The sequence below is a fragment of the Pyrus communis genome, chromosome 1 (assembly GCF_041283825.1).
Source record: "Pyrus communis isolate YQ-2024b chromosome 1, ASM4128382v1, whole genome shotgun sequence".
Classification (NCBI taxonomy): domain Eukaryota; kingdom Viridiplantae; phylum Streptophyta; class Magnoliopsida; order Rosales; family Rosaceae; genus Pyrus; species Pyrus communis.
Window position 1 is genome coordinate 17,263,108 of NC_142565.1, and position 17,809 is coordinate 17,280,916.

The 17,809-nt window shown below is 38.7% G+C and overlaps 1 protein-coding gene and 1 long non-coding RNA gene across 2 annotated transcripts; both read right to left on the reverse strand.

The window, feature by feature from the left end:
* Positions 1-763: 763 nt before the first annotated feature.
* LOC137719653 (uncharacterized protein At2g39910-like) lies at positions 764-13,496 on the reverse strand. Its single transcript, XM_088695138.1, has 7 exons — positions 13,257-13,496; positions 2,087-2,170; positions 1,759-1,949; positions 1,672-1,684; positions 1,460-1,590; positions 1,217-1,318; positions 764-1,117 (listed from the first exon to the last, which is right to left on the reverse strand). The coding sequence occupies exons 1-7, from the start codon at positions 13,494-13,496 to the stop codon at positions 982-984; spliced, it is 897 nt and encodes a 298-aa protein (XP_088551264.1). The 3' UTR covers positions 764-981.
* A 949-nt stretch (positions 13,497-14,445) lies between these two features.
* Positions 14,446-17,206, reverse strand: LOC148699282 (uncharacterized). Its single transcript, XR_015966031.1, has 4 exons — positions 17,058-17,206; positions 15,016-15,074; positions 14,853-14,921; positions 14,446-14,814 (listed from the first exon to the last, which is right to left on the reverse strand). It is a non-coding gene; the product is annotated as an uncharacterized LOC148699282 (long non-coding RNA).
* Between the last annotated feature and the right edge of the window lie 603 nt (positions 17,207-17,809).

A 17,809-nucleotide genomic window follows, 5' to 3' on the forward strand; every position in this document is an offset into this window, starting at 1 on the left:
AATTTATGGTGAAACAAGGAATTGTGTTGGGGCATGTAATCTCTAGCCAAGGAATGGAGGTGGACAAAGCCAAAATTGACATCATCACCAATATGGCAGCTCCCACAACCGTTAAGGGAGTAAGAAGTTTTTTGGGACATGCGGGTTTTTATCGTCGTTTCATTAAGAACTTTTCAATGATCACTCGTCCATTATGCAATCTGTTAGCTAAAGATGTTGTATTTCATTTTGATAAAGCTTGTATGGATGCATTCAATACTTTGAAACATGAATTAACCTCGGCCCCTATTATTATGGCACCAGATTGGTCTTTACTAGGGCTGGGCACGGGCCGGGCCGGGCCCAGTTTTGAAGGGACCGGACCGGACCTAGGTTTAAAGGAAACGGGACGGGCCGGGCCGGGGATTACATTTTCTAATATAAGAACCGGACATTACCCGACCCGGTTGAAACGGGCCGGTTCGAGCCAGGTCCACGGGTCCCTTTTTTTTTTTTTTTTTTGTTTGTTTGAAAAAAAAAAAAAAAAAAAGAATTGTACTTGCAAACTGCACAGATTGCAATCTGCACAAAAACTGCACAGATTGAATTTTGCACAGATTGCAATCTGCACAAAACTGCACAAAATTGCACAGATTGCAATCTGCACAAAATTGCACAGATTGCAAATGCAAACTGCATAGATTTGCATAGATTGCAATTGCAGAAAGTCACATACTGCATTTATGCAGATTTTGCACAAATTCACCATTATTCACATCCAATCTAAATACAAAGTCCAACATCCAAGTTCATAGATTAACAATACATCCAAAATAATAATATTACATCTTCCAACATCTAAAAATCAAATCAACATACAAAATTAATTTATGAACATATTATATATCAAGCATGATGAATCAACCGTCCTACGCAAATTATGTGCTAATATTTTCAAGTTACTGACTACCAAATATGGATTAAGTAGCCTACAAGGCTTGGCTACATTATTGCAAATATGCTGCATGATGGTAAATTTACCGTTGCTTTTCGTTCACCTAAACTGGCACCAATGGTCGCTAAGTTTGGATCATCTCTGTGCTTTCCCCAGGCTGCTTCGAACTGCATGCCTTTGCATCTGGCAATTACAGGAAGGGGGTTTGAATGAACAAACAATTATAAAGGAGGAGGTTTATACAATTGCCATATAAATATGAGGAGAAGGATTAATCCTTACTGGTGGAGCAGGATCAGTATCCGAATAACAAGATCTCTAATTCCTTCACGAGACCTTTTCAATGCTGCTTCTTTGTACAAAACAGCAAGTTCGTCCACCAACCTGAAACCAAGCAAAGCAATGACTTAATACGAAGAAATTGGTGCAATCTGGAAGTGGAGTAGGTCTTGAAGCAAAGATTTGAGATGCTGAAAATATAAGTCAATAAAATACCAAAGTTGCATACAAATTCAATCAAGTTACCTTTCCACATAGTGTGTGTTCCTAACCCATGTTAACTTTATAACTGTTTCAATCTGTTTGAGAACCTGCAAAAAGCAAAAGCAAAATAATTTCAAAACTATGGTAGAAATTATTGATGTTGACATAACAATTCAAAGCTTACACACCATGAGGAAACGATCAGTGTATTATGTAGATTTTGCTGTCCATCGGTAAAAGTTTTAACTACAAACCTCCATATCGTTCCTTCAATTTTAAAACAACATCCACAGAAAGTAAAATGCGTAATGAACATATAGCATAGAGACAAACAAGAATACCATGGACTACGAGGATTACTTTGCTGGGTACAAGTCACAATAAGCATTGACATCTCGACCACAAGTTCCCATATTTCATCACTAGAAGCAATATTCTGGCAGCATGCATCAAGGATCACATCTTGAAACCAACCAAGTTCGGCAGCATTCACGTTTTTCGCGATATGTATAAAGCTAATCATGTCGTGCCCCTGAAACAAAGCATGGAGGATGAGCATCATCCGTCTGCCTTAACACAATACATTTGCTACATTACAGAGAAAGTGACCGGTCGTAGTTTAAACACAACAAAACTGGAAGCTGAACAACCATATAACAAAAAACATACTTTGATCTCGGCGGACCAGTGATCAAGAGCCGTCAGTGCACAAGGAATAGCATCTACAAATCTAATTAAAAAATTCCTAAATTCCTAAACCAAAAATTCACATAAATAAAAATACCCTAATTCAGAATTTCCTAAATTTTAGCATGATGATGGTAGCAGTGTTCTCGATGGTGAATCGATGATGGTCTGGGACCTGGAATCAGAGGACTATGAGCACCTTAATTTAAGAACTCAACAAAACCCCTAAATCTAGAAAACCTTAATTTCATTTTGAACATAAAAATGTAAACCCAGAGAACTCACTCACCGCAAATCCAACTCACCCCCAACACATTTCAATAGAGAAACCAAACTAAATCCCAAAAGAACAAAAACCCAGCTCCAAAAATCAAATAAAAACAGACCCAGATGACCATTTCAATCAAATCACAACCAAAAAACAAGCAAGATCCATGTGAAAATCGCAGCAAATGAAAGGAAGCAGAAGAAAATATTTACCTTGCTGGGTACACGAGTTGTTCGACTTCATTGTTCGTCCCTTTAAGTTTGTCAGAGGGAGAGAAACTGATTTCCAGAGAGTGAGTCAGGAAAATAGATCGAAGCTTGATGATGATGGCAGCGGACGGAGGGAGGAAGATAGAAGCAAATTAGGATGAGAGAGGTCTGAGTGATGATGGTAGCGGTGGTGTATGGAGCTAGGATGATCGGAGAGAGTTAGGAGGAGAGAGGTCTGAGTGAAATGAGAGGAGTCGGGAGGAGAGTTCGAGAAGACTATGAAGAGGAAACAATTGCTTCTATTATTCATTCTAGAAACGGGCCGGGCCGGGGGCCCGTCCACTTCTATTTCAAGATCCGCCCCGCCCCGTTAATATGGTATACCCGAACCGCCCCGCCCCGTTTTGTGTTTAGAAATTTTGGACCCGGCCCTTACCCGCCCCAAACAACGGGTACCCGCCCCTACCCGCGGGTCCAGGACCCGTTTGCCCAGCCCTAGTCTATACCTTTTGAATTAATGTGTGATGCCTCTGACTATGCTATTGGTGCAGTTTTAGGGCAAAGGGTGAACAAGCTCCCACACGTGATCTACTATGCAAGCCGGACTCTAAATGATGCTCAACTTAACTATTCCACAACTGAAAAGGAGTTGCTTGCTATTGTTTTTGCCTTAGAGAAGTTTCGGTCATATCTTGTTGGATCTAAAGTTATTGTGTTTTCCGATCATGCAGCCCTTAGGTACTTGATGACAAAAAAGGATGCTAAGCCACGCTTAATTAGATGGATACTCTTACTACAAGAGTTTGACTTGGAAATTCGAGATAAGAAGGGAAGTGATAATGTTGTGGCTGACCATTTGTCACGGCTCAATGAAAACCATGGAGTTGGACAACCTTTGCCTCTAAATGAATCATTTCCAGATGAACAACTCCTTGTTATTCAAGAAAAAGAACCATGGTATGCTGATTTTGTTAATTATCTTGTTTGTGGTATAATTAGAAATGACCTTTCTTTTCAGGAAAGAAAGAAGTTCCTTGCCATGGTAAAGCACTACGTTTGGGACGAACCATATTTGTTTAAATATTGCCCTGACCAAATCATTAGGAGGTGTGTCCCAGAGAGTGAGCAACAAAGCATTCTAACGTTCAGCCATACATTGGCATGTGGAGGACATTTTGGTGCCAAAAAGACATCTCTAAAGGTTTTACAATCTGGTTTCTTTTGGCCTACTTTATTCAAAGATGCTTTTGATTTTTGTTCTAAGTGTGATAGGTGCCAGAAAATGGGGAACATTAGTCGAAGAAATGAGATGCCATTGAACAACATTTTGGTGGTGGAGCTCTTTGATGTTTGGGGAATCGATTTCATGGGACCATTTCCATCCTCTTTTGGTTACTTATACATATTAGTGGCAGTAGATTATGTATCCAAATGGGTTGAAGCCATTGCTACAATAACTAATGATCATAAGGTTGTTTTGAATTTTCTTAAAGATGTGATTTTTTGTAGGTTTGGAACCCCAAGAGCTATTATTAGTGATGGTGGCAGCCATTTCTGCAACAAACCCTTTAAATCCTTGATGAAGAAGTACAACATCAACCACAAAGTGGCAACCCCGTACCATCCTCAAACCTCAGGACAAGTGGAGATTAGCAATAGGGAGATCAAGAACATTTTGATGAAGACCGTAAGCCCTACAAGGAAGGATTGGTCACTGAGGTTGAATGATGCACTATGGGCATATAGAACAGCATATAAGACCCCCATTGGCATGAGTCCTTATCGCCTTGTGTTTGGGAAAGCTTGTCATTTGCCAATGGAGCTTGAACACCGTGCATATTGGGCCATCAAGAAGTTCAACTTTGATTACAAGGATGCTGGAATAGCAAGGAAGCTCCAACTTAATGAGTTGGAAGAACTCAGAAATGAAGCATATGAGAATGCCAAAATCTACAAGGAACGGACTAAGCTCTATCATGACAAGGCCATCCTACGGAAGGAGTTTCACCAAGGTATGAAAGTACTGTTGTATGACTCACGTTTGAGACTTTTTCCAGGTAAATTGAAGTCTAGGTGGGTGGGACCATTTAAGGTGCTGCAAACATTTCCCCACGGAGCTGTGGAGATAGAGAACATGAAGAATGGCACCTCTTTTAAAGTCAATGGGCAGCGATTGAAACCATATTTGGAGAAAGTGGAGGAAGAGCAAGTTTATCAAGTTGTAGATTTTCTTGAGTTTACAACACCGTGAACAAGCTACCATGTCTTGCCTAGACATTAAATAAAGCGCTTACTAGGAGGCAACCTAGTGTGGTTTGTGTTCTTTCTTCATTTTGTGTTTATGTTGTCACCATTCCATATTCTTTGCCTACTTGCATTACATACAATTTTAAGCATCGAGGACAATGCTTTGGTTAGGTTTGGGTGTGGGATGGAAGGTTTGTGTTTTTTTTTGTTTTTTTTTTTTTTTTTTTTTTTTTTTTTTTTTTTTTTGTGTTAAGTTGTGTTAGTTTTGGTTAAGTGTGTTTTTGCTTACTAATACGAATGTATATGAGGGCTATGTTTGTAGACAAACTATTGGGTTGCTATGAAAAAGGGTTTTATGACACGGGACATGTCATAACTTTCGAAGGGGTGTTTTAAGTTCATGTCGGAGCACAAAGGTAAGCCGCCTCCCCGAATTTCAATTTTCTTTTATACTAATATGTTGTTAATGATTCAGGCATCCACTCTAGAATTTAAACCATTACCGGATCATTTCAAGTATCACCCTCCATTCAAAGATCAATTCCATGCCGTTTGATCTGATTTAAAAAAAAAAAAAAAAAAAAAAAAGAATAAAAATAAACATGGCAGAAAGATGGAGCCTTCACAAAGGATGTTTACGTGAAGCCCCACTACGAGGCGTCGGAGCAGAAGGCGTCGGAGCAGAAGGCATCGGAGCAGAAGGCATCGGAGCGGGAGGCATCGGAGCTAGAGCATTCCAAGCCTCAATACTTGGCCAAACGCTGGATGACCCAGGAAAAAGGTGCCTCTGGAGATAAGCCGCAAGCCTTTGACGGTCACTGTGAATTCGACCCTCAGATTCTTGCAGCTCATCAAGCTTCCTCTTCATGCCCAACGAATAGTTATTTGCAAGCACATGCAAACTTCTATTCTCGTACTTAAGCTGTTTGATCTCCTGCTTAAGACTTTCCACCTCTGCCATCAATGATTCCACTTGGCGGGAACGAGCAAGCAGGCGTTGGCCCATGTTGGACACAGAGCCTGCACATTGAACGCTGAGAGCGAGGGATTCTTGAACGGCCAACTCATCGAACCGTCCTGAAAGCAGCCTACTGTCCTTAGGAGTAAGGAGGTTCCTAACTACTATCGTAGCTGTTGTTGCATCTGTCATCATGGAGTCTTCACCTGAAAGAGGACCATTAGAAGATAAAAAAGAAGGGCACCATACATTACCTTGACGGGGCGCAACCGGATCGCTGCTGAGACTCAAATCTAAGCTAAGGTTCGATGAGTTAGTCATTTTTCAAAGGTGTTCAATGAGAAGGGGTGGATGGAGTTAAATCTCAAAGGGCCGGAATCGATTTTCAAGAATGGGAAATCTTCAGAGTGTGTATGTTGGGGTGATTGATACCTGTATAAAAAGCCAAGGCGACGCGTCCATCGATTCAAAAAGCCGGAATTTCTGGCGTAAGTTAGGCGACGCTTTCTCGGCTTTTCTGAAGACGCGTTCAACTTTGTCAAAAGATTTCTTCTTTTCAGAAAACACGTGGAGGCCATCATCGCAACTACACATCTTTAGCCGACAAGCGCAAAGTTCGGCGACGCTTTCTCTGCTTTTCAGAAAACGCGTGCAGCTTTGTCAAAAGGAGCCGCATCCGCACTACTACGTGTCGTTCAGAAAGCGAAGGGGCGCCTGCTCGGAAATTGAAGAGGCGTATTCAGAAATCGAAGAGGCGCTCACTATTTCAAAAAGCCGGATTTGCGGGATCAAAACGTTTGTCGACAAGGGTAAAAGAACAGTACCACCACTTGATATTATCTCTATATATGTCGACCTTCGTCTTTTATGGCAAGGCAAACCTGAAGAAAATGCCCAACTCTCCCTCACCTCTGAGGGCGCACTCCCAGCAAAGCCTTTCGAAATACTCAATTCTTTCTTCTTCCCCAAAGATGATACCAGATGCCTGGAGTACAGATGACCCAGAAGGAAACGGCGGATTGAAATATGCTGATTCATTCACCGCTTCTTCAAAAGCAAAGGTATCTCATATCATCAAGGTCAAAAGCAAAAGTATCTCATATCATGCTCTTTCCCTGTCTTTTTCTTTGTCCTTGTTCTTACTCGCATGGCAAAGTAAGAGAAGCAATCAGCCGGCACTTAGAGTCAGTCTTCCGATCTGGAGCCAACTGCCTGGAATCTATTCCTGATTGCTTACCTAGCGTTGCTCTCGAGTAGTCATCTTCAACGGTTGATACACTTCCAGAGAAGGGACCACTCCTGCAAAGATTGAACAAAGAAACAGATAAAAGGGATAAGCTCAGACCTTCGGGGGAGAACAAAAGAATCCTGCTGCCCAGTTAAAGAGTAGCACAAAGGAAAATCAACGATGGGCGGAAACCAGTTCAAGAGTAAGCCTGTGGAATCACCAAGATCAAGCCTCAATGCAATCACCAAGGAGAAGAGGGAATTTACACTCCATAACCAGATTTGCGTCCCTAAACTCTTCTCTTTGTTAATTACATTCTGCCATGTTTAGTATGTTTAGTTGCTTTTTGTGTGTTTACTTATGTTTTGTGTGAATCTATGCTTAAAACATTGAGGACAATGTTTGATTTAAGTGTGGGGGGGGGGGGTAACTAAGTATATTTGATGCAAATTCGTGGGATTTTATCACCCATAACTTCAAATGTTGTTCCTTGCTGTTTTAAGGTGTTTTTAAATTGTTTTAGAGTGTTTTAGTATTTTTAGTTTTATAAACTCCGAAAATCACATAAAAATTTGAAAAACATGTTTTGAAAAGCCTAAAAAGAGTGTTTTGAGTCGTTTTTGTGTGTTTGTGTCTTAGGATACCTTCCAACACAATGACGAGGATTTGGTTTGTAATTGCATGACTGTTAAAAAGAGTTATAAACATGGATGAAAGTTTGATTTACTCTTGGTATATGCTTGGTTATGGTTATAATGTATGACTTCACATGCAATCATAAAAGAAAAATTCATTTTTGTAACATGCTTGAAGGAAGGAACTCAAACAAACGCTACGACCCTGTGAGACTCGAGCCATTACCTTCTTTGGAGAGTTATATTCTGTGATTCTTTGTTTTCTAAAGTTGTTGCATGATCTCATTATTTCTTGCTTGGTTGCTACTTAGAATGCAATTGTATCATGATAGAACTAAATGCTAGAACTTATATCCGTTTCATTCAAAGCATGACATTGAATTGCATAACATATATCAAGATGAAGTTGTGTAGTTGCCACCATAGCCAAATAGCCTTACTTCCCATATTTCGTATTTGTTGTAAGTTTTAACCCCGTTGAGCCTCGTTTAGCCTTTATTCTTTGTTAACCCACATTATCCTTACCTAGCCTAGTTTAGGACAATCCACACCCTTGTTCTTAAATGATAGTGAGCATGACTTAAATGAATTCCTTTTGAGTTACATTATGAAAGAAAATGAGTGTGGGGGAGAGAATGTTTTGTTCTTAAGTGTTTATGTATGTTTTGAGAGTCAAAAGAAAAGAAAAAAAAAAAAAAAATTTGTGAAAAACATATGAAAAAGAAAAACAGAAAAGAAAAGAAAGAAAGGAAAAAGAGCTTGTTCCCCCTTGTTGTTCAAAAGATTGAGTTTTCATTCAAAAGTGAATTCTACGTTAATCCAAATGCTTTGCTCGCTATTTCTTTAAGAACCTTTGTTTTCCATATCCCTTCTTTGTTAGCCAAACACCTTTAGCCCCGTTTCAACCCTTATGCTTCTATCTTGATCGTTATGTGTTCAATAATGTGGAGTTTGGAATTGATATGAGCTTATGGAATCACTGGTTCTCATTCTAAGTAGTATCATTCCATTCATGAGATCATATATATATACATGTCATTAAATCCAAAAAATGCTTTCCTTGTTATAACCTATGTGAGTGTTCGTCTACATGTTTACATCAATCTTCTCACATGTACCTAGTGTAGGGTGTATAGTCAGAAAATCTGTGTGAAAATAGAGTGCATTCTAGTAAGGAATTGAGGAAATTCTCTAAGGCAGGTTACTACATTCGAAATGTGTTTTAAATGCTTAATTGTGAACTAGTATGTGGTGACTATGATTAAGAATGTACTTAAGTGTAAAGATGGCTAAAACCTGTGGGAATAATGATTTTTAACTTGTCATGTGCATTGGAAATCCCTGAGACGATTGTTGGAAGGTGTAGGTTGTGTTTTGTTCGTTTTGTTTTGTTTTTGGTTTCTTTTGTTTTGTTTTGCTCGAGGACTAGCAAAAGCTAAGTGTGGGGGAATCTGATATGAGCATATTTAGGCGACTTACTTAGCTTGTTTTCGTGCATTTATATTGTTAATTCCTAGTTGTTTTAGTAGTTTAAGCCATTTTCGTGTGTTTTTAGGTTCATATGGCTAAGGAAGCAAAAAGATGCATTTTGGAGCATTTTGGAGCAAAATTGGGCTTGGAATGGATAGCATATGCTTGGAGCCAAAGTGTTGGACGAATTTGAAGGCCTTGTATGCACTTTGGACATAAAACAAAGGGCCTAGCCCAATCAAACAATCCTTTGAGCCATGCAAAACCTCTAGCCCAATCAAACAACCCATCAAAGCCATGCAAAACCACCATCCATACACACTTCACACAAACCACAACCCTTAACCGTACCTTCCCATTGCATTTCCAGCATTCCACTTCATCATTACACCACATTCTCCCTCTTTAATCCACATGCATTCATCATCATTCACTCTAGTTTTAATTCACATGCAAACACATTCATTCTCCAACATTGCACATGCACTTTGCCTTTCATCATTGCACCACAAATCAACCACATTCACACATCACCCATTCACCCTTTGCCGTGCATCACTCCCATTCTTTAATCCAATTTAGCCATTTAATCATTCAACCATGCTTTCCCATTTCATTACTCATTGCACATGCATTCACACCCCTTTAATCCACATGCTTTCACAACCTAATTCACATGCACATTCAATCAAACACAATCAATGCCGTGAGTTCCCCCCCTAACATTTCCAGCTTTTCTTCATCTTTGCAGCCACACTTCCACATCCATTCCCTATTTTTCTAGTTGTTTTTCCATCATTATTTCATCCACATGCAATCTCAATCATAACAGCCACATTCACTCTTAAACAATCATCCACATATTCTCCCATTCCCCCTATAAAAACCCATGCATTCATACACAAAAACACACTATTTCATTCACCACAGAAATTCCATTCACAACACAACACACAACACAAACACTTCCCCTTTGCCGCAAATCCCCTTCCATTTCTACACAACTTCTTCTCGGCTTCATTCCATACACTCTCCCATTCGCAGAAACCATTCAACCTTAGCCGCTCCACCTTCATTTACAACACACTTGGAGCACCACACCGAAGGCAACTCTTAAGGGATTTCGACATCAGTTTTGCTTCAAGGGTTCTTTCTCCTTAATTCTATGTTCATTCATGTTGTATATTTTTATATCAAACATTCTGTAAACATGAAGTGTAACTAATCTCTTTCTAGGGATTCGATGTAGCCTTGCAAGATTGCCATGTAGTTATTTTAGAATGCTCAGTTGATCCATCTATTTCTTGTTTCATTCTCTGATTTAATTGTGACTTTGTGTGTTGATTTTAATGTTTGATCACCATTTGATTTAACCACAGGTTGTTTAGCCAAGAGTAAAGCACACATCATGCATACTCTTGGTGGATATGTGAATGAATGAAGGGAATGCTTTGCAAACAACCTGCCGAGTGTTTCCTTTGGTTTTATGAAAGTTTCTTGTGCGTGTCATGTTCTTGATTAGGGACCAAAGTTGCACATCACACTTAGGTTCATGATTAGGAACATTTGATCAAATCCACACATCATATGGTTGATCATATCTAAGTGAAACAAACCCAAGAAATAGGTAGATGGATGAGTATAATCTGACTTAACAAGCATGGACTTGGCTTAGCAATGGTGAAACCGAATCCCTAGCTTCATCTCCATTTGTGCTATCTCATTTTATTAGTTGTTGATTCATTTATTTGTGTCTACTTCATTTTCTTGTGCTTTCAAGTTACAACAACAAATCTGCCTAAGTTGATTAGTTTTATTTCTCTTATAGAGTTCTTGCAAAACAAGTAGTTGTATAGGTCCAATTAGTCCCTGTGGATTCGACACCCTTACTTGTGCCATTATACTAAACATATTCTAGCACAAAGAAGGAAAACATCAATCATGGTTCGGTATGGGATACCATACCGAAACTAGTATCCCGAATCCCAAACCAAAATTTTTCAAGACGGGAATTTGAAGACCAATCCCAAACCAAATTTTCGGGAATCCCAAATTTCGGGAATCCCGAAATATTTTCGGGATTTTGGGACAAATCAGGAATCCCAAATTGAAATATGAAATTATGAATTGTTCTTCAAATATATAATTCAAGAACACATTCATGAACTAGGAATTTCATTTCATTCACACTACCATTTAATTGAACACTGGCATGCCTGACTGTTTTTATCATAGTCAAAATTCAAATTAATTAAACCCTTTTTGCAATATGTTGAGAGACAAAAGAATCAAGCATTCTAAAATCATCAACCATGGCAGCAGCAATAATAAAATCCACATGAATATCAAACAAAACATGAAAAATATGCAAGGTGTAGGGCATTCCAGGTTGCAGAGCATGAATTAGAAACTACTAGCATCAATTATAAAAGAATAATATATATAATAATTAATATTATATATTTTCGGTTCGGTATGGGATTCCCGAAATATCGAGAAGCCAATCCCAAATCCCATACCAAAATTTTGGGATCGGTTCGGGATAGCATCCTGAAAATTTCGGGAATTTCGGTTTGGGAAATTTTTGGTTTGGGATCGAGATTTTTTCGGTTCGGTTCGGGATTTTTGGGAATTTTTTCCACCCCTAGGAAATTCTAATGTTCTATGTTTATGAATCCAAAAAAAGGAATAGGTGCATGTCAATTTATAAATTCTGATTTTTACCCAAATTCCAAGTTTATTTTCCTCATCCAAACATAGTGTAATTGTTTGGGAAAATTTTGGAGTGGCAAGAATACATGCATTTACATTAATTTTTTTTTTTTTATAATAAAAACGTGATAGTATTGTTCTAGCAATGTGATTATGTAAATTAGAGGTACAAATCATATAGGATTTAGAATTTCTTCTCTTGTATTACTTGTATAACTTGGAGGGCATGTAATAAATAAAGGCACAAGCTCAAGGTGAATGCATAATTTTAGAAACACATAGTCATTTTTCTCTCTCTAGCTGACCCTTTCTCTCTACCTTCTCCCAAATATTCAAAACTATTCAAAAGTAAAGATAATCTTTTCTTTTTGAGTCCAAAATGACTCAAAAGGGGTCATCTTTTTAGGTATTATAATTTGGTGTCATTTTTGTAAGATTTCATTGTAAACTTGGAAAACAGGTTATGTTTGTTGTCTTGTTCATGTCCTTTTGATGTTATACTCGTTATCTTGACGGATCATGTCCAAAACTATTCAAAATAGGTCCTTTTTTAATTTTTTATTTTGTCAAAGGATAATATTATTAGATATGAACATAAATGTTTACATCAACAGCCAGAGTATTAAATAACCACTCTAGCTCCAAGCAATCCCACAAATGAGAACACCCTATACGCGTGACAAACTTTGCCACCAAATGTGCAGCCTCATTACAGGCTCAAGGAGTATAAAGAAATTCCACACAATCCAATTGGTTTTTTACTATACTCAATCTCCCATAATATTCCTTCAATGCTAGCCTCTGGCAAAAGAAGGCCATTTAACATCTCCACAAGCATCTTCGAGTCAGTTTCAATCTGAACCATTCCATAACCACTCTCCATACAAGCCAACAAACCCCACCTCACCACCTCCACTTTTGCCAAGAAACTAGACCCACACAAGACACCCCCACACCTCCGGCCCCTTGGAAAATCCCTATAAAGTCTCTAGCCACCCACCTAAATCCACCAATCCCCGTTCGAGAACACAAAGCACCATCACAATTAACCTTAATGGTTTGAAATGGAGGCTTCACCCATCTCTCCTGAACCATCTCCCTACCCTATGCTACGGCCTTGTGACAAGTCTTTGCTCCCTCCTTCTCCCTCAAGCTCACTCCATAGTCGAAACAAAGACTCCAATGCTGACTGAGGCTCCACTATAACCTTCTTAAAGACCACGGTGTTCCTACATTTCCAAAGACGCCACAACCCATATACCACCCATTGCATAAGCTTATCTGCCTCAACCTCGTCACTATATTTCTTACTCAACCACTTCCAACATTCTAAAAAATCACCCCCTCCACCAAATTCACATCCAATTGTAATGGTGATCTAAACCAAAAAACTCTAGCAAATGAGCATCTCAAGAAGAGATGTACTTGTGTCTCTGTATCCTCCCCATACTGTGGGCAACAAGTCTCGAACCAAATCCCCCTGCGTTGTAAATTAACTCGAACCGCCAATATATTTTTGCATCCCTTCCAAATGAAGTGCCGGAGCTTCGGGGGTACCTGCAACTGCCACACATCAAGCCAAATGGGGTCCTTAAGATGTCCCTCACTTGACTGACCCATCCCCTTACGGCCCAGTTCACCATTACTCTTTATCTCCTGAGCCATCTTATATCCCAATTTAACTAAGTATAACCCATTCTGTGTATAATGTTAACTAATACAATCTAGACAGCCAAATCTACTAATCGGCAGGCTTAAAATAACACAGGCTTCATCAATATTAAAGAAATTTTCAATCACACCCTTTTTCCATGTACTGTCTGGTGCCAGCAGATCCACAACCAACTGCGGCATCTCCGGAGATCTCGAAGCAAGGCAGAACGAACAAGGAATAGGTAACCATGGATCCACTTGAATTCAAATATTTCGGCCGCCACCTACCCTCCATTGTAAGCCTCCCTTCAATATTCCGGCCTTGCAAAATACCCTTCCACCCCTAAGAAGTTCCTTTAGGTAGCGTTTGGTACGCAGACGGGACGGGACGGGACGGGACAGAACGGAACAGATGTTCTGTGTTATGTTTGGTACGCGCAGGACGGAACAAGATGGTTGTTCCGTCCTGCGTTTGGTAGCACATGGACGGAACGGAACCAAAAGATTAAAATGACTAAAATACCCATGTTTCGCTGTTGTTTGGTACAATTTTATGGGCGGAACGGGACATGACTCTTTTTTTTTTTTTTTTTTTTTTTTTTTTTTTTTTTAAGTTGTTCAAATTTGAACACTATTATCCATTATTTGTTTTTCTTGGTCCAAATTTTAATAGGTATATATTGTGTTTCACATGCAAACCCCTTTAAAATTTGTAATTTTTCCCGTTTTCTACACCTCCATTCGAATTTTCACCACAAACCCATCAAATTTTATTGTGCAAATTGCAAAACCCACACCCCAATTCAATTTTTAGTCCCTAATTTTGGTCCTTTCAATTGTGGGTTGTTGTTTAGGGAGTTTAGGTTCTACAAACATTAGAATTGGCCTTGTTTAGAAGGACACCCCTCTAAATATTCCCCATTGCAGGAATAAGGCAAACCACATAAGAGCACATGACAAATGTTGAAAAATATATAAGTTTAATGATCATGCATATCGTAAACATTTTAGGGTTTAAACATTTAGAACTTAAACAAAGAAAATGAAATATGCATAACTTAAACATGAAATTTCCGAAATCAAACATTCGTCCTGACTTAAAAAACAAATAATGTCTTGCTAAAGTAATAATGAAAACACTTAGAAGTTGATAAAGTTCCCCATACTAAAACCACAAATACTAAAACACTTAGAAGTTGATAAAGTTCCCCATACTAAAACCACAAATACTAAAACCTCAAAGGCTCTCCATAAACACTTTAATGAAATCTGGCTTCTGTGAGTCATCCAAGGTGGTCCAAATACCCATCAGATCGGTATCTTTCACTAACTTTAGCTGCAAAGAAAACAAATAATACATTTATATACCTTTAGCACAGAGAGTTCCAAGAATCAGAATCGAAATTCCAAAAATCTGAAAGGGACAGTTTCCCGAATCTGGAAAACAAAATGCATCAAACACGCACAATAACGATCCAACAAAAAAAAAAAAGATCCAAACCATATAAGCTGATAAACATGCAAAACTCACAGATAAATAACGATATTGGGCTGATTTAGAATCACGATTCGTAATATTAGTCTTCAGACCTGTAAGAGACCAACAATCTGTCAGATCAATACCATTTTGTTTTTCCAATAATCCACATGAGATCAAACCCAAACATGTCAAAAAAATTTGTGCCTTTCAACACAGTCAACACATGGATTAGTCCATTGACATTTAGAATGAACCATTGTTCTTTACCACATGGCTGCAATTTTTATATACAAACATTAGTCTTCTAACACAAATTTCAAGATTGTCTGCGTGTTCACCAAAAACACAAAGGTTTCCAAAATTCCAACGACCCTTTTAATTTCTTCTCAAAAATTCAAAATCCATTTTAATCCAAACTGGAAAAAAGAAAAACTATAAAAAACCACACGCAAATAATTTTAAAACAACTGCACTCACACAGTTTATATTTTTGCACAACAGCAATAATGGTTTCACTTGTTTTGAGGACTAATCAGCACCATAACTCCTGTACTTCCCTAGTAGTCTTCTCTTTCACAACCTAATCTTTTCACTATATTTCAAATGCACCGACAGTTTCTTTGCAAAGGCAAATCCTTATATTTTATCAATAAACCATTAAAAAAAACGTAAAACAGAAACTCCGAAAATCAAGAGTAGGGCTTGAGAGAGAGGAAAGAAAATCCTATTCCCTAATAAACTCACCCACACAAAAGAGGACCTTAACTGGGCAGTTTTCAGATGTTTGTTGGTTGTTACAAAAAGAAAAACCTAACTCGAACTTTCACAGTTTACAAATCAATATTTATTAAGAAGATCATATCAGTGGTTCATAGATAGAGCATATGAGTGTTTTGTCCTTACAAGAAAAGAGTCCAAATCTTGACATCCCTATACCTATGTCATCCTCCTATAGAGAAAAATTGGTCACGTCTATCGTTTTTCAAAGATGAGAGTACATTTCTACGAATTCTGTTATATCTACAAGCTCTTGAACACTGAATTGGTCCCTTCATTAGGCCTAATCCAAACATTTGATCTAAACCTAGCACTAAAACGTCATGAAATTATATTTAACCACATAAGCTAGCTTTATGTCATCCTTCTAAATTCATAATAATACCAATTCAGAAATTGAATTGAATGGGAGATATATACCAAATTATGTATATACCAAATTAGGTGTTTTAGTGAATCAATATTCTTCAAAGCAAACAACCAACTGCTCTAAGCAGATGTATAATAGCAGAAAGCCTGCTCTACTACTAATAAACGAACCAAAATCAACCCAAAATCCATAGCAAAGAGGCCAGCTAATAAAAGCCTGGTCTACTGCTCTACTACTCGATACCCTTCTCTTGGTTGTTGGAGAAAATGAAATAAAAAGATGCATTGACTGCTAAATGATTGTCAGTGGCCAAGTCATTAGAAACAGGACAGAACAAAAAACCAAGCATAGTCAATCCCTAGATGCCTGTTTGTAATATTTTTTACTGGGTTGTTAAGATCCCACTCAACACTAATTCTTTACCCTGTCCTTTTCCTTTTCATTCGAAACCGACAATTCGACATTTGAATTAATAAACTCCCATTTCCTTCTCTGTTGATCTTAGCTAAACCCAGAATGCAAATCCTCCATTCAAATCGCAAACCCATAAAAATATTAAAATCTGAGAGAAACCCAGAACCTAAAATCACCTCAACTTTCATTGTATCATCCAAATAACCCTATCACAAGATTTTCTCCAAATTAGAATCGACTACTAATTAAATAATAAAACAATTTTCTTAAAGCAAACCAACCAACATAAATAATCAAAACCAAAATTATCTAATTCAGCTGGGAAATAAACTACGAATCCATAAATCCAATAATTACCAATCCATATTTATTGTAAACAGAAATAGTTTACAAATGAAATCAGGCACTTATTAATACTGTAACTGACAAACAAATCTTGATTTTGTGATCACCAATTCAAACATTCAAGTTACCCAAAAATACAGAGGAGAGAGAGAGAGAGAGAGAGAGAGAGAGAGAGAGAGAGAGATACCTGAGGACCACCAAGTTCGCAGAGCTGCTACACGGAAGAGAACGAGGAGGAAGGTTGCGAAGGGGACGAGGAGGAAGGTTGCGAGGCTGCACAGAAGAAGATGAGCAGGAAGGTTGCGAAGGGGAAAGGGATGAAGATGAGCAGGAAGGTTGCGAAGGGGAAAGGGATGCAGAGGTGAAGAGAAACGGCTGAGAAGAAGAGATTTTGTTTTTAGGGTTTGTTAACTGATTTTGAAGTTGTAAATTTTGAAAAAGACCAAGGGCATTTTTGTCTAAAAATATTGGAAATTTCTGTCCCACAGACGTGGAACAACCCGTTCCAGGGTGGGGGTGTGGAACAAAAAATCATCCAAAATCTGTTCCGTGGAACAGCGCGTTCCACTCATTTTAGGAGCACCAAACGCGGGACGGAACGCCTCGTCCCACTCTGTTCCGTCCCGTCCCGCGTACCAAACGCGACCTTAGGTACCGTTTGGTACGTGGGACGGGACGGAACAGAGCGGGACAAGGTGTTCCATCCCACGTTTGGTGCACCTAAAACGAGTGGAATGCGCTGTTCCATGAGACGAGTTTTGGGTGAATTTTTGTTCCACCTCACCCCCTGGAACGACTCGTTCCACATCTGTGGAACACAAATCCTCGATTCTATATCCACTAAAATCTTTAAAACCCCTCCTCTCCCATGGTTACCTGTATCGATACTCAGACCAACCAACTTTCTCGGGATCCCAACAAGTCCAATTCTGACAAAGA

What these genes read in the sequence shown, in the direction of transcription:
- LOC137719653 (XM_088695138.1), bottom strand. Translation starts at nt 13,496, where the DNA reads ATGGCTCAGGAGATAAAGAGTAATGGTGAACTGGGCCGTAAGGGGATG. An exon ending in GGGAGGATACAGAGACACAA is followed by an intron (nt 2,171 to 13,256) that starts GTACATCTCTTC and finishes TTTTTGGTTTAG; the next exon opens with GAATTTAGGAATTTTTTAAT. An exon ending in AACACACACTATGTGGAAAG is followed by an intron (nt 1,319 to 1,459) that starts GTAACTTGATTG and finishes GCTTGGTTTCAG; the next exon opens with GTTGGTGGACGAACTTGCTG.